Genomic DNA, 15590 nt, shown 5'->3' with positions numbered 1-15590 from the left:
AAAAAAAGTCACTGACATTCAAAATCTCAGTCATTTCTGCAGAGTGATCTGATATATACCTTATCAATATCTTGTTTTTTCTTAAAATCCTTTCAATACTTCTGTGGAAGGCATGATAGAAGTACAGCTTTACAAATCAACACCTTTTTCACTTGCATCCTTAAGGAACACAGCCTTTTCTAAAGTTATCGTTGCAAGATTGCTTAAAGTAAAAAAATCACCATTTTTGTTTTTAGAATAATAATTCTAAGAATAATGATTCATTCTAGAAGAAACTAAAAAAATTTAAAAAATAAGGGTCTTTCAGCCTCAGTCTCCCATGCTTGCTTTAGTTTCTGTGAAACTCAAAGGAAAAGAACCCCCCTTAGAATCCTGCAAAAACATAAATTAAACATCAATGTAACAGAGGTCCCCCCGTAACAACGGAAAGCCCCACTTAAAGTCAAAATTATATCACATGACACCAAGAAGACAATGAACTGTTTTGGGAGTCCCCACCTCTTGTAGAGAACATATAGTCTTTACATTGCTAAGGATGATGTAGTGTAGCCGAAGTTATACGCACTTGAAAAACAAAAAACAAAACAAAAAAAAACAACTAGAAAACAAGGCAACACAATTGAAAGCATGGTATTAACACCAAGAAGCTACAGCATGCATATTGAGGAAAGCAATTAAAATGAACAGAGGAGAGCTGACAAATACAATTTCTTTAAGGAAATAAAAAAGCAGGTAACTGGTATTGCAAACAAGTTCGATAGTAACCTGCAATAAAGCGGTCATTCATAACAGAAGCTCTGAAGAAAAAGTAGAAAGACACTGCCCTGACTCTGTTTAACTACTGAACATTCATGTTCAGAAAACCAATTTCCAATGCCTGTTTTTGCTGGCCTGGATTCAGAAAGGGTTCCTGTAGTTCTATGAAGTCAACTGCTTGGAATTATCTATGAAAGGTTTGCCTAAATGATATACCTGCCTTTGCCTGATATGAAATTACATGATCATGAAATTCAACTGGAAAAGAAAATGATAGAAGTATTTTATTGGATAGGGGAGTGTCTGGTTTTTTTTAAATTATTATTTTTTTAAGCCAACCTCTTTTGACCTTTGCATATTTTTGGTAAAATTGTTCTCTCAAATACCCTGATACCCTTCTCCAGGAAGAAAGTGTTTTGGATGAAGTTAACACAAAGTATTCAGTCACAAAAGTATGCAAAATATCACAAAGTGCTATTATCGGTTAAAACAGTCCTTCAATTAAATGTGTGATTTGCCTTAGTTCAAATGATATACATAATCAAGCCCTGACCTGCAGAAGTCAGGTTCCCCAAAAGAGCTGACCAAAAACAAGCGATGAATTAAAAAAACAAACAAAACCAACCAAACAAAAACAAACAACAAAAACCCCACCACACTAAACCCCCAAACATTTTAGTGTCCTCTTCCATTCCTAAGTGCATGCACGCAGACAAAGTTGCTGTAACCCTACTGAACCATGCAATGGGAATTCAGCTGCCAAGGAAAAATTCTTCAGCAAGTATTAATGACTCCCAGTTGACTTCTTACAATATCAATCTCAACTCTGTACGAGAAATCATTATCTATTCAGCACTGTTGAGGGCATTTTCTGTATAAGAATACATGAGTAAGCATACAGTTGTCAAAAACAAGTGCAAAAAACTTAGTTAACTACACAGTATCAAAAAAATACACATACTGTGCATAATACATCCCTTTTTTTCTTTTTAGAAACATGTTAAAAACCTTTAACTCACAGCTTCTGCTCTATGCTCTGTAACTGAACTTAAATTGAGTGATTTTATAGAAGTATTTTTTCCAAAAGAAATAGAACTCGGGGGTTAAAAATGCTTGCTTGCATTTCTTTGAATCTCAAAACTGCATTTTATCTTTTGAATGAAGGAAACACTTTTAAATACCCTAAAAGCCTTTTGGCATGACCAAAGAAATAGAATCTCTTGAAAATCCTTCTCAGTTTATACAATGATCCAGTTCAGATACCAATAATTTAGGCACTTTCATTGAAATAACCCTTGTAACACAGTCTAACCCAACCTCTGATCAAGTCTATCTCACTCGAGTGCTCAGTTTGGGCTGGAACCTCAAGTGCTTTGCTGAAGCATATCTTAAGTATTTCAGATAGCTTGAGAAATAAAGTTACAAAAGAACTGGAAGGACTGTTTGGATTACTCACTCAAACATCTGTAAAGATAATGGTGCATAAATAATAAAATAAATTGTTTGCTTCATTAAAAAATTAGCATCCCTATGAAAATTACAGTTATTGGTTACTATTTGGTCTAAGAGTTTTCTTTCTAAAGCAATTCAAGGGCATCAGTCACTGGAGCATTGCAGTTTCATTTGGCCACAGAGATATCAACTAGTTAATATGGAATGTTGGGTAAAACACCGATTAATTTATGTATTAGTCATCTCCGCTAAATTTGCCTTTCAAAAAAAAAAATTATAGTGAAGCAAGCTAAAATAAATCAAGTGCTAATAAGTCCAAGCCTATTCTAACAGTATTAGTATGAGATGTCCTAACTTCATGCACACACAAAAACTGAGTTCATTCCAAATGAAATTGTTAGTTATGCTTCTGTTATGGTTTTATATCTATGGCAACGGTAAATCATCAATTGAACTTCACTACTAAGGCATTTAGAGACAAGGGTGGGGAGGGAAGAGAGATTTTTACACTAAAAAGAACTCAGAAAGTAGTACTGAAAAGCAGACAAAAGTTTATAAACCAACAACACAGTAAAAAGCTGCCTTTGATGATGGCACAGTCTCCTCCCCGTATATTTGTTCTGTCAAGAAGCAGCATTCCTTCAAGCTCATTTCACAAACCTCTCCCTCTCCATTTATACCTTTTCACGTCTGTTATGTCCCCATTATGTTAATTGACTGTTGTAAAGAATTTGGGGCTGCTTTAAGTCTTTGATATCAACTGTGTTCATTGCTACTTCCCATTCCCTCAATTCTTAATATAAAGCATTTCATTACATTCAATATAGTGCAATTTATGCACTAGAATAAAAACAGTGGGGATGGCGAAGGTGTAAGAAAATTCATGGTCATAGACTTCTATACGATTTCACCATTAAATCAGGCAAGTCTGATGGACAGTTGTAGAATGCCAAGGATTTCCTTTCTCTGTGCAGGAAAACTATAATGCTGCCAAAGGGGATGTTGCTGAGGCAGCCTATTAAATGCCCAGAAATATATGCCTCTGGTCCGTCAACAGCTAATAAAGAGCTGTGCAAAGGAGGCTGTTATCTAAGCTCTTCCTGATCTAAAAGGATGGCTGCAACAGGAACTTGTCAGTGGGAAGCTATAAAGACTAACCACACGGTCAAGGGCATCACGATAGTGACTGGAGATAAACGTGGAACAGGAATCTTATGTTTTGGCAGCAACTTCTAGAGAGTCATCATCATATTTCAGAGGGGGATAGAGGGGGAATAAAACAAGCGAGGAGCTAACGCGCACTGAAGCAGTCGTTTCATGCAGGTACAGTTCTGATACACAATTCATTTCCCTCACATAATCTACACAACTGCATACCTAGCATACACATGGACAGTGAAACATAGAAATTCTAATACTTTATGACTTCAATCTAGGCTTTTCAGACTTTTCTTTAGTATGAGAATATAGTTGTAGGTTGGCTGTGGGAAAAAGCTAATCAAAAGAAGGAAAATGGTCTGAGGTATAATTGGTTTGGCCAGCACAACTCCACAAACAACTCCCTGAGACAGAGAAAAGTCTACAAAAGAATCTAATTATTTGAGGTATTTGGAGGTTTCTTAGGATTTTACATAAGATGAATGAACAACCTTATACCAAGTCTAACAAATTAAGTATGTTGCATCTCGGTAAAGACTGAGTACTAACAAACTTGTAAAACTAATTTTGGAAAACCAGTATGAAAGCCTTCAAAAATCATGTAAAAGCAGGGTTGCACTTAGGTATATCTGCAAGTTTTGGATATAAGACCAAATCCAAGCCTAGCAGACAGCAAGACATTTGGGCTTTCTGAAATTTAAAGGCACAAACTGACCTGCTGACTGCATTTTTTTGGCTGTGTATGATACAAGGTCGTAAGGCCTGCATTCTCACTGAGGACTGGCTTACCTACACTGGTTAGTTTTGCTCTGATACACTGCTGAGAAAATTACATTAGGCAGCCTAACTGCCTAGTGTGCCTACATTTCCTTCAGGTACTTCACCATCCATAAGGTTTAATCATAAAACATCAGGATGTTTATAAGTAACTTAAAGGTATTAGGAGCTTTATGATGCTGTAAATTATACCTGCCCTTGAGGGCTGCACTGATTTAATTTCTCAACCCCTATGATAATCGCATTTCTTACAAGAAAACCTGCATGCACACAGCTACCCCCAGCAAACAGCCAAGATCAGTGTTGTTCCAGTGCAGAATAGCAGAAAGCTGTTTTGCACTGATACCTGTCAAACGCTGAAAATGTAATCAAAGATACATAATTAAATGAGCTATTAAGTCTAAATGATCGTAGTGAAATGTCCATTGCAAATGAAATTCTGAGCCTGTGGGCCCCGTGACACTACAAGGAGAGGTCTGCTTGTAGTTACAAGTGGCAGAGATGTCCTATTTCAGGTGTGTTTTTAAATGCCCGTTAAAATGGCTACAAAATACAGTATTATTTTCTCCCACAGACTGAAAAAGCTTCTTGAACAAGAAACAGCATACCAAGCAAAAAAAGAGAAGGAAAGCAACAAGAAAATAGCTAAACTGAAAGAAGAATTGACTAAACTGAAATCCTTTGCTTTAATGGTGGTGGATGAACAGCAAAGACTCACTGAGCAGTTGAATCAACAAAGTCAAAAAATTCAAGAATTAACCACTTCTGCAGAACAAGCACATGAGAAGCTGGCTTTTGCTGAAGGAAAAGTTCAAGAAGAGGAACAGAGAGCCAGCAGGCTGGAGGCTGAACTTCAAGCCCAAAGCAGTAAGATTTCTCAAGACCAAGAAGCAATGATGGCCAAACTAACCAATGAAGACAGTCAGAATCGTCAGCTCCGGTTAAAATTAACTGCTCTCAGCCGACAAATCGATGAGCTGGAAGAGACCAATAAATCTTTACGAAAAGCAGAAGAAGAACTGCAAGACCTAAGGGATAAAATAAATAAGGGAGAATGTGGGAACTCCACACTTATGACTGAAGTAGAAGAACTACGGAAACGACTACTGGAGATGGAAGGAAAAGATGAAGAGCTCATAAAAATGGAAGATCAGTGCAGAGAACTTAACAGAAAGTTAGAAAAAGAAGCATCACAGAGCAAGAACCTTAAAGGGGAAGTTGACAAACTCAACAAAAGAATTATGGAGTTGGAGAAATTAGAAGATGCTTTTGGCAAAAGCAAACAGGAATGCTACTCCCTGAAATGCAACCTAGAAAGAGAAAAAATGTTAACAAAGCAGTTGTCCCATGAGCTGGATGGCTTAAAAGCTAGAATTGGCGAGCTTGAAGCAATTGAAAGTAAGTTAGAAAAAACTGAGTTTACGCTTAAAGAAGATTTAACAAAGCTGAAGAGTCTAACAGTGATGCTTGTGGATGAAAGAAAAACTATGGGTGAAAAAATAAAGCAAACAGAAGAAAAGCTGCTAGCTGCAACTTCTCAGCTTCAGATGGAACAAAATAAAGTGATGTCTGTTACCGAAAAGCTAATTGAGGAAAGTAAAAAGGCACTGAAATCAAAATCTGATGCAGAGGAAAAAGTGTCCAGTGTCACAAAAGAAAGAGATGAACTGAAAAACAAACTCAAAGCAGAAGAGGAGAAAGGAAGTGATCTTGTTTCCAAAGTGAATATTCTAAGAAAAAGACTTCAGTCACTGGAAGCTGTTGAAAAAGAGTTTCTTAAAAGTAAACTTAAGGAGAGTACTAAATCCAGCACTTCCTTGCAGCAGGAGAACAACAAAATCAAAGAGCTTTCTCAAGAAGTTGAGAGGCTTAAGCAGAAGCTGAAAGAAATGAAGGCTATAGAAGATGATCTTATGAAAACTGAAGATGAATTTGAGTCTCTAGAACGACGATATATCGATGAACGGGACAGAGCCAAGCTCCTATCAGAGGAGCTGGAGGCTATGAAAATGGAAGTGGCTAGGTATAAATTAACAGAAAAGGCAGAGTCCAATCAAGAGCAGCGTCTTTTTAAGAAGCTTAAAGAGGAGGAAGCTAAATCAAGTCATCTTTCCAGAGAAGTAGATGCACTGAAAGAGAAAATTAATGAATACATGGCAACAGAAGACCTAATCTGTCACCTCCGAGGTGATCACACAGTCTTACAGAAGAAACTACTCCAGCAAGAGAACAAGAACAGGGAGTTAGCAAGAGAAATGGAAAGCCTCACAAAAGAATTGGAGAGGTACAGACACTTCAGCAAGAACTTCAGGCCTGGTCTTAATGGAAGGAGAATTTCTGATTTGCAAGTTTTTTCTAAAGAAGTCCAGACAGATCCAGCAGACAACGAACCACCCGATTACAAAACCCTCATGCCTTTAGAGAGAACAGTCATTAATGGGCAGCTGTATGAAGACAGTGATAATGAGGACAAAGATAACAATGAGGAGGAACAAACTGTGTCTTTCAAAAGCAACTCATCTGTTGCAAATGCTGTGAACAAAAAATTATGGATCCCTTGGATGAAGTCCAAAGAGAGCCATCCTCAGAACGGAAAGATTCATACAAAGCAAAATGGAAACTGTGCACAGACTGGAGACCTAGTGCTAAGCCATACACCTGGCCAACCTCTTCACATAAAAGTAACTCCAGACCATGGACAGAACACAGCAACACTTGAAATAACTAGTCCTACCACTGAAAGTCCTCACTCCTACAAAAGCACAGCAGTTATACCCAACTGTGGCACTCCCAAGCAAAGAATAACCATTATTCAGAACGCCTCCTTAACACCTGTAAAATCAAAAGCAGCAGAAGGTTACATGAGCCCAGAACCAGTAATTTCTCCTATTACTATGGCTACTTTTGCAAGATCTCAAACTCCTGAATCATGTGGCTCTTTAACTCCTGAAAGAACAATGTCCCCTTTGGCTTTACCAGGCTCAAGTTCTCAGGAACAAATAATCTCCTCGGAGCCTTTGGAAATGGGAGCCAAGCATGCTGTTTTTAGAGTATCCCCAGACAGGCAGTCGTCATGGCAGTTTCAGAGATCTAACAGTACGGGATCAAGTGTAATAACTACTGAGGATAACAAAATCCACATCCATTTAGGAAGTCCTTACGTCCAAGCTCTCACCAATTCCAAGCCCATCACCCCCTGTAATCCGGTGCAAGACAACAGAACTCCAGCACTAGCTAATGGCCTGCCCAGTAAGCCCACCAATAAAATCACCAGCAGTATTACTATCACACCAACAGCCACTCCTCTCCCACGGCAATCACAAATTACAGTAAGTAATGTCTATAACTGACCCCCAATCCATGCTGACACCCTTACCAGCAACCCATCCTGTTTTTCATCCCAGCAAGAATGATTTGGAACAGCCCCTTTACTTTGGGAGAGATTTGTGCATGAACTATACAACAGTATATGGAACTAACTTTAAGTTTTGCCTGCTTAGTGTTATCAAGTGTGCACTTACTGTATATCTTCTCATTGAAATACAGTTATGTAAAATATTTAGTCTTGCACTTGTATAAATGCATCTTTATGTATTTTCATTTTCAAAATAACTCACATTACTTTTGACTGCAACTTGCCTTGGTAAAATATTTTAACATTACAAAACCAGTAAATAATTGATTATTTTTATCATTGCTTGCAGAATATTTTTGTTTGTTATGTGTGGTTTGTATTTTTTTTGCATGTATGGTAGAATTTGAATTAAGCCATAATATTGCCTGCTAACTTCAGATAAGACTTGATTCATTATCTTCCCTGCTATTTCCCAATTCCTCCTAGCCTTCTCATTTGAGATAATTAGCAGTATATCACACACACACATTCAAAATATTATGTATTGTATCTCATTACAAATTTATGATGCATACTTGATATGTTCCAGAGCACAACCAAGTATGTAGTTTGTTCAAAATAAGAAAGCCCTGAGTTAAGACAGACATTTCCTCTTGGAAATTATTCAGCCATGTAGCTTTATCTTTTTTTTTTCTAGTTTGCTTTTTCCTTTCACTTTGATTACAGGTTACAACGACTACAAAATACATTACTATATCTTGCCCCCCCCCCCTTTTTTTTTTTAAACACTGTTTGGTTAAAACTCTTTGAACCTTTTTTGAAAGTAAACTGAGTTCAGAAGCTTATATCACAAAATTGTTCTCCCCAAACAATGCAAGAAATTTTTTCCAATACAACAGAAAACCTGCTATCGATTAGGTACACTGTGAAACAATAAACAGCAAAGGATAACTCAGAAGAATGCATTCACACATAATATTCAAATTTCATCCACACTGCTAGCCATGAGTTCAACATACAACATACATCACAAAGGTATAATGGAGAAGAAACGAGATTAGCAAACTATGGCACACCTTCATGTTTTTTATATAATAGACTTGACAAAAGCATTAAGAACCTACGTATGCCTCTAGGACTATGGTAAATAGGAGTACCATACAGAATGGACAAAACAGGTTAAGGTATTTTAATGATGGATGCAGTACTAGTGCCTAAGAAAGGAACAGAAACATAAGCAATTCCACCTTTTACACATGTGCCAAGCAGGCAATCCTAAACTCCCAGAAAATATTGCTAGTAGTGGACCAACTTCACACTGAATGTAAATAAGCCCAAAAGACCTAAAATGCGCTTTCAAATACCTCTTTTTCAAAAGCCATTAATAGCAAATGGATGTTGGAACAGCTGCTTATTATTCTAAGATGTTAAATGCTGTGTATCTTATGTTCTTGGAGGGGGAAATTATTTAAAAAAAAAAAAAAAAAAATCAAACAAAACCCAATCAACCTCCTTCCTTATCAACAAGGAAGTTTGCAAGTAAGCTAAGCAGAAAGTCCCTATTCGCTAAACCCATATCTTTATTCTGTTTCCATTACCTAGAGAAAAAACCCCAACATTTCTGCAGCATAACTTAGCAACTGATTCAGCAGATGCTTTGCATATGCTTTAACATAACAAGGGAACTTTTATCATTTGAAGTCCTTTGATGGACAGGAATCTAAATAACTACAACTGTAGGCAATAACTGATTTTAGAAGAAACAGTAAAATAAACAATGGGAATAAAAAATATTAACTTATAAGATATGTGATAGAAATAGCTATAACAAATGAATTACAGCTGAGCAGTGACAAATTTAAAAAGGTAAAGCATGGACTAGCACAAGCCTAGCTTAATGTCATGCCAATACATCATCTCCTGAAGTTACTGGGCTTCGTAAGAGGTCCTTCTAACTTGTTTTGTGTCAGTTTATCTCCACTGACTGCAAAAGTGAGATCTGACTAAGATCTGGTTCAGAATAAGTACACAGTCTTGTCCTGCAAAGCAAACTTTGGCTCCCACCAACTTCAGCAAAAGTTACTGATCAAGACAGCAGCCAGCACTCAGGCAAGTCAAGATTATAATAATTTTACAGTGTGCTAATTATATGAACAAGTTACTTAACTACATTCAGGTTACATGTTCTTAACTGCAGGGCTCATTCAAAATTAAAAAGCAGCCCATTCAAAACACATTCTCTGCACTTCTACTGCACACCCTGCTCATCCATACCCAAGATCTCTGCAGGGACACATTACAAACGTGGTACTGAATAACTGTGTCTGAAGTACACACTTGCCAGTGTACTAACAGACACCAGTTTCCAAAAATTGAAGGACTAACAGTTATCCTCCAGAAGCACTAATATTTTCTTCATCTAAACTTAAAAATCTTGTAGAAAAAAAATTTTCATTTCATACCTGCGTTCCAAAATACACAGAAATGTGTTGATCATTAACCACTTGGCCATCTGTTACAACGTCTTGTAAAAGAAAAGCACAAATCAGGGCATAGCAAGAAGCACATTTAGTCCTTTGGACAATTCCCAAGCTATTATGAATACAAACCCTAGGTGAGAGTTCACACCACTTATAAGTTTAATAATTAAACAGGACAGTACTTCTGTTCCTGTCTTAATCCTTATACTGGTGATGGCTTACCAGTAACTGTCCAATTAACAAAAGACAAAAAAAAGAGCCACTCATGACCATTAACTCCTAAATAAGAAGCATCATCATTGTTTGTAAACGAACTTGCTACGCTTTCCTAAAAAAACACCTCAATTAAGGGATGCTTAGATTTCCCTGCTGATGAAACAATCTTTGAGTAGCTCTTAACTGACTTCAGTGGAGTTTCCATCATTCATTTCAACAGATGAAAAATCAATAGTTATTTTGACTAAAAATATGGTTTGCAGCATACAACCTGTTCATCCTGTTCAAATTCCCAAGATCTATTTCAAAGCACAGGGCAGAGAAAATAAACACCTGGATGTATTTGTCAAGAGCTGAAACTTACTTAATTGTTTGAAAATGAGTAAGTTAGCGTAGTTTTATCACAAAATAACAAATAGGAAGCATAGCTTGATAGTAAGCAGCAAGTAACCTATTTACAAATTAACCTCAACTTGTTCTGATCAGCACTCCATATTTCAGATTATTTCCATTTTGCTGAGTGGGAATATTCTCCTACTTCTTTGGCAGACAAATAAAAAACAGCAGAGTAAGGAGAAAATTAGATGAGTTGTCTGAAAATCGATTTAAACACTCTCAAAAAAAAAAAAATCAAGCATAATCATATTAAAATTCAACAAAGCAAGGCAGCTTTTCCAGGAATTTCAAGCATTCCATAAATGGTAAGTATTGCTGTTAATTTGGAGGCTGAGACACTTTCGTTTTCCACATTTGCCCAAAAAACTAAAATCTGACAGGCATGTCATGATTTAATTAAATGTTAAAGGAAAAACCCAGCACAAAGTAAGTAGCATATATCAGAGGGATTAAACTGTGAAAGACAGCATAAAAGCAGTTTTCAGCAGATCATAATATCAACACTTCTCTTTTCCAAAACTCTTAGCAGGCATCTCCTCTGAACTCTAGAAATCTACCCTTTCCCCTAGATATTAAGTGCCTAGGAAAAGAAAGGAAGAATTAACTGATAAAAAACAGTGGAAGTTATTAGCCTGCTTTCCTTCTTTTTTTCAATTTTATTCCAGCTAGCGAGCAAAGGAACACAAGCGAGGGCAGCACAAACAGTCTGATACTCAACACTTTTAAGTCATTCTTTTTATGCGATTAAATGTGTCAAAAGACATATTGATAATTTTTGTCCTTACAGGAAAGATGGATGAGGGGAGGGAGGGAAAAGGAGGAAAAGCAAAAAGAAGACAATAAAAAGAAATAATGGTATTCTGAGAGCAAAGTTCCCATCCATCAACTCAGAAGTAGTATTTCAAGTTATTTAAAAACCTTCCTCAAGTAGCTAATTAGGAAACAGAATTGAAATCACAAAAATTAAAGGAGCAGCTAGCTAATCTTCCTGATCCGAAGCACAGCAGATAATATGCTGTCTGGGGACAGAAGGTAAGGCTGTAATAAGAAAAAAGATCTGTATGTAAACATCTCATGCAAGGCTTAAGAAGGCGTGCTCCCCACCTTGGGGAAAAAATAATCAGAAACAGGGTTGTACAGCACTTTTTCTGATTAAGATTGAATGGATGCTGCAGGGTTAGGTGATGGAGTAACCATGTGCAGGATGACTTTGTCCCTAGGTAACTATATTGAGACAGGCAAAACAAAAACTGACAACTGCCTAATCTCCAGGCTTAAGCAAAGACTACCAAAACATTACGTTACCAAGAAACAGAAGAAAGATCTCATGGTTCAAGTAGAGCATGAGTGTGTGTATAAAGACATTTTAAATTTAACACCAACTACTGTTAAGTGGGAAATTGCTCAAGAAAAGACCAACCTTAAAAATTTCAGAAGTGTGTCACAAACCTGCAGCCAGCGGCCCCAAGATGTCACTGAATTCTCTCTGTTAGCACACCACCCAATGACTTACCATACTGTGGGCACCCAGAAAACCTCAAATATCAGAGCTGCCAACTGAACACGATTCTTCTCTCACTAAGAAAAGTACTCTTGGGAAACAGATTTTGAGTACAAGAGGAAAGACCTGTTTTAATCAATGACTCTTCACTCACCAAGCAGTGGCCTGACATCACAGAGTCTTCATATAGGGGTAGGCAAAAGAGTCTCTCCTCCACCTCTCTTACCCCTACCACACCTCATATCACAAAATATTTCCCTCCCAGTTATGCTGTCATCACTGTTCAGGAAGGCAGCACACTGAACCAGGTCAAGAAACTAACCTGAATTAAAAAAAAAAAAAACAACCACACACAAAACCACAGCCAACAACCGAGACAAAAACCCCACCACACTCCACAATTCTTTATTAAAAAAAGCAGAATCCACTTAACAGCACTGCTCTAAAAAAGAGATATATCAGCCTAACTGAGGAGCGAGCAAGAGCAAAAAGGATATGCACTTTATAATGGAATCACTGCCAAATCCCTGGTCTCGTCACCTTAGATGCTACTACTCTCGTTTGAAGATATACAATCTAGCATGCAAATACTTTACAAAGCACTCCAAATATAAAACAAACATTCACCAGTACAATTGACATCCTGCTGAGGTAGTAAGAAGAAATTACTCCTCTTTTAGGAGTAAAGTTAATTGACTTGTGCAAAATCACATCAAGGCAGCTTCAATCATCATTAGAATCTAGAATTTCTTATCCTTTATTGTCTCATACTCAAGCCATTATAGGTCATGTTTTATCCTATAGAGACATCAATCTTGCCTAGACAAAAGGTAAAAGTTTTCTTTTTAAACATATTTTTTAATATGTATATAAAATACTTTTTTTTTTTTTTTTTAAGTAGGACTCTGATTAACCCACCTTTAAAAGTGGCTTTCACAGAAGAAAACAGCCTTCTCCCAGACAGAAAAAAAGCCATGATGGTAAAAGTGGAGGGCTTTTTTTCCCTTCTCCACGTAGACCACATTTGGGCCTAACCTGGTTACCTCTGGGTGCTTCTTCATATATATTAACTAATATGGGAAAAATATATTCTATATTTTTGAACAGACAATATGATGAACAACTGGAGATGTTTTAATGTTAAAAGGTGTGCGTAGGTATGAACACAGTTCCACACTTTTTTAAAAACTGTGTATTTAGAAATACTCAAACACATATATCCCTACCTGCCCACAACCTGTACAGAATAAGAACTGCTGCCAAGAATCTTACTCAGCAAGTGTCAGCATAGCTTCAAACCTTGTAAACTGATGATCTTACACAGGTTGGTAAAATAATGCATATTATAAAAACACTAACAGTTAAGCACCAGTAGAAACATTTTCGAGCCGGCACTCCCCTCTCCTGGATGGAACTAATATTGCAGCACATTTAGTATTCTTTAAAAAGCCCATACTACTACTCTTAGAGATCATAGGTGCCCTAACAAGATGCCTAAAATCGCTCCTTTTTTCAAGGGGCAAAGGGATAAGAACTAACAACAAGCAACTGTTCATTTCAGAGACCAACCAGCTGCACGGAGATACTGATCAACCAGTGCCAGGTAAATCCTTGTCCTAGGGGAGTTACCCAGAACACAGCCTTACCTTTCTCTTCATCTTGTCAATTGTCTGTTAAAAACGAGCCTTTAAACTACCTTATGTTTAAAAGATTACCACATTTCCCAGTGCAGACATGTCCCAGGAAAAGCAAGACACATAACAGAATTTTAGTAACTAGGAATACAACATCTGCCTCCAACTCTGTCCAACATTGCTTCTTTTCCCCACCACCAGAAAGTAGATTTAAACTTAGTGTTCAAGAAATAAGACAACTGTGACACATTTGGGTGTATGAGTGCAAATCGTGTCACATATATGAAAATTATTTCTAATATTAATATAAATTTTTCTGTTAAATAGGTCATATTATTGAAATCAAGACTATTGTAATAGGTCAAATATCAAGAGAAGAGTAGAAGGGACCTCAGGACATTTTCCAGCCTATTCCCTTACTAAAACTTGATTTAAACCCTTCCAAACAAATGTCTGGTTCATCCCATTCTAAAAAACTTCTGCAATGACAATTTTAATTACTCCAGGAATCTGTAACAGGGCTGAAATACCCTTGTCATTAAGAATCTCGCTAATTTCTGAACTAAATTTCCTTTGCTGAAATTGTAATCCAGGATTTGCTTTCCTATCCCTCCACTGGACTTCAAAAACTATTTTCTCTGCAACGGACTCCTACGTATTAGAAGATGATTATCATGTCTTTCCTCAGTTTTGTTTTCTCCAGGTCAAACAAAGCCAATTGCTCTCTCACTTAATAGCTCAAGTACTCCAAGTGTACTAACCATCTTCCCTCTGCAGAGCTGTTTGCAATGGTGTGACAAAGCAGTGCCCCAAGCCAGACAATACTCTGGCTAAAGTCTCACCAATGTTTGTAAGTATAAGGATGATTTATACTGCTCCTCAATACAGTCACACACACAAGCGGGTTGCACGAAAGGAAACGCATAGCAACTGAGAATTTTCCCTCTGGATTCCTAGAAGACAGATGCCAGGACCTAGTGAAAGAAAAGGAAATACCCGAATGCCCTGTGCAGATGAGGAGGCCTAACTGGAAATTTCAGCCGAAGCTGTCCTGTTGGGAAACCAAAGGGAATACTCAGGTTTATCACTTAATCGTAACTCATTCTCACTTGCAGACCTGGCTTACATTCTGACTGCATTCAATCATCCAGGAACAAACTTAAGTCTGGCAAGGGGCACGTACGGACACACGGCCTTCCGTGGAAAGGCTCTTCAGCACCATTCCCTGGCCACTTTCACTGAGGTTGAAAGTTATACTCACCGTTGCTCGAATTTCTTAAACTAAAAATTTTAACAGTGAGAGAGAGCCTTATCTAAAGTAATTTCTCCTGGATCAAGTTCTGCAATGACTGTAGAAAGGTAAATAAGAAAACTTTTACAGCAGAAGAACTACATGCTCCCTCCTATTTAAATGAATACAGTTAAAACAGGAACCCAAGCATACATCATACTTCCAGAGGGGGGCAGGGAAAGAAAAATATTAGAACCAAAGGCAGAAGAACTACTTGAACAGCACAGAAACAGATGTATTTTCTCAAGATTTTTTTTCTCCCCTTGCCCCCCCCCCCCCCCACTTGCCTTGGCCCACTCCCCAGAAGGCAAGAATTGTATTGTGGTAAAATACCTGATGACCCATATAAGTAACAGATGAACTACCTCTCTGCCTGTGATGAAAAAAAACAAAGCACGTATAAAACACATATCCTGAGATTTCAGAGCATGCTTTCACAGTTGACTTTCTGAAATGAAGAATGGCCATTTTCACAGTCATGCATGACAATTCCCCAGTTCTCACCCATGGAGTGTTTGTACCCATCCCTGAAGTACCTGCTGTCACTCACTATGAAATAACAAACACAACCGCT

General features: G+C 37.5%; 1 protein-coding gene across 4 annotated transcripts in view; it reads left to right on the top strand.

Moving 5' to 3' along the window:
• Positions 1-15590, top strand: part of FILIP1L (filamin A interacting protein 1-like) — a 198194-nt gene that overhangs the window by 173396 nt on the left and 9208 nt on the right. For all 4 annotated transcript variants that reach the window (XM_014947303.1, XM_014947305.1, XM_014947304.1 and 1 more), the window contains one exon: positions 4718-7472. In XM_014947303.1, the coding sequence (XP_014802789.1) occupies positions 4718-7472 (2755 nt within the window). The remainder of the gene's footprint in view (positions 1-4717; positions 7473-15590) is intronic.

Source organism: Calidris pugnax, unplaced genomic scaffold (genome assembly GCF_001431845.1).
Source record: "Calidris pugnax isolate Ruff unplaced genomic scaffold, ASM143184v1 scaffold95, whole genome shotgun sequence".
NCBI classification, from domain to species: Eukaryota; Metazoa; Chordata; class Aves; order Charadriiformes; family Scolopacidae; genus Calidris; species Calidris pugnax.
The sequence above is the reverse complement of the archived record's forward strand: the minus strand, read 5'-3'. Positions and strand labels throughout refer to the sequence as shown.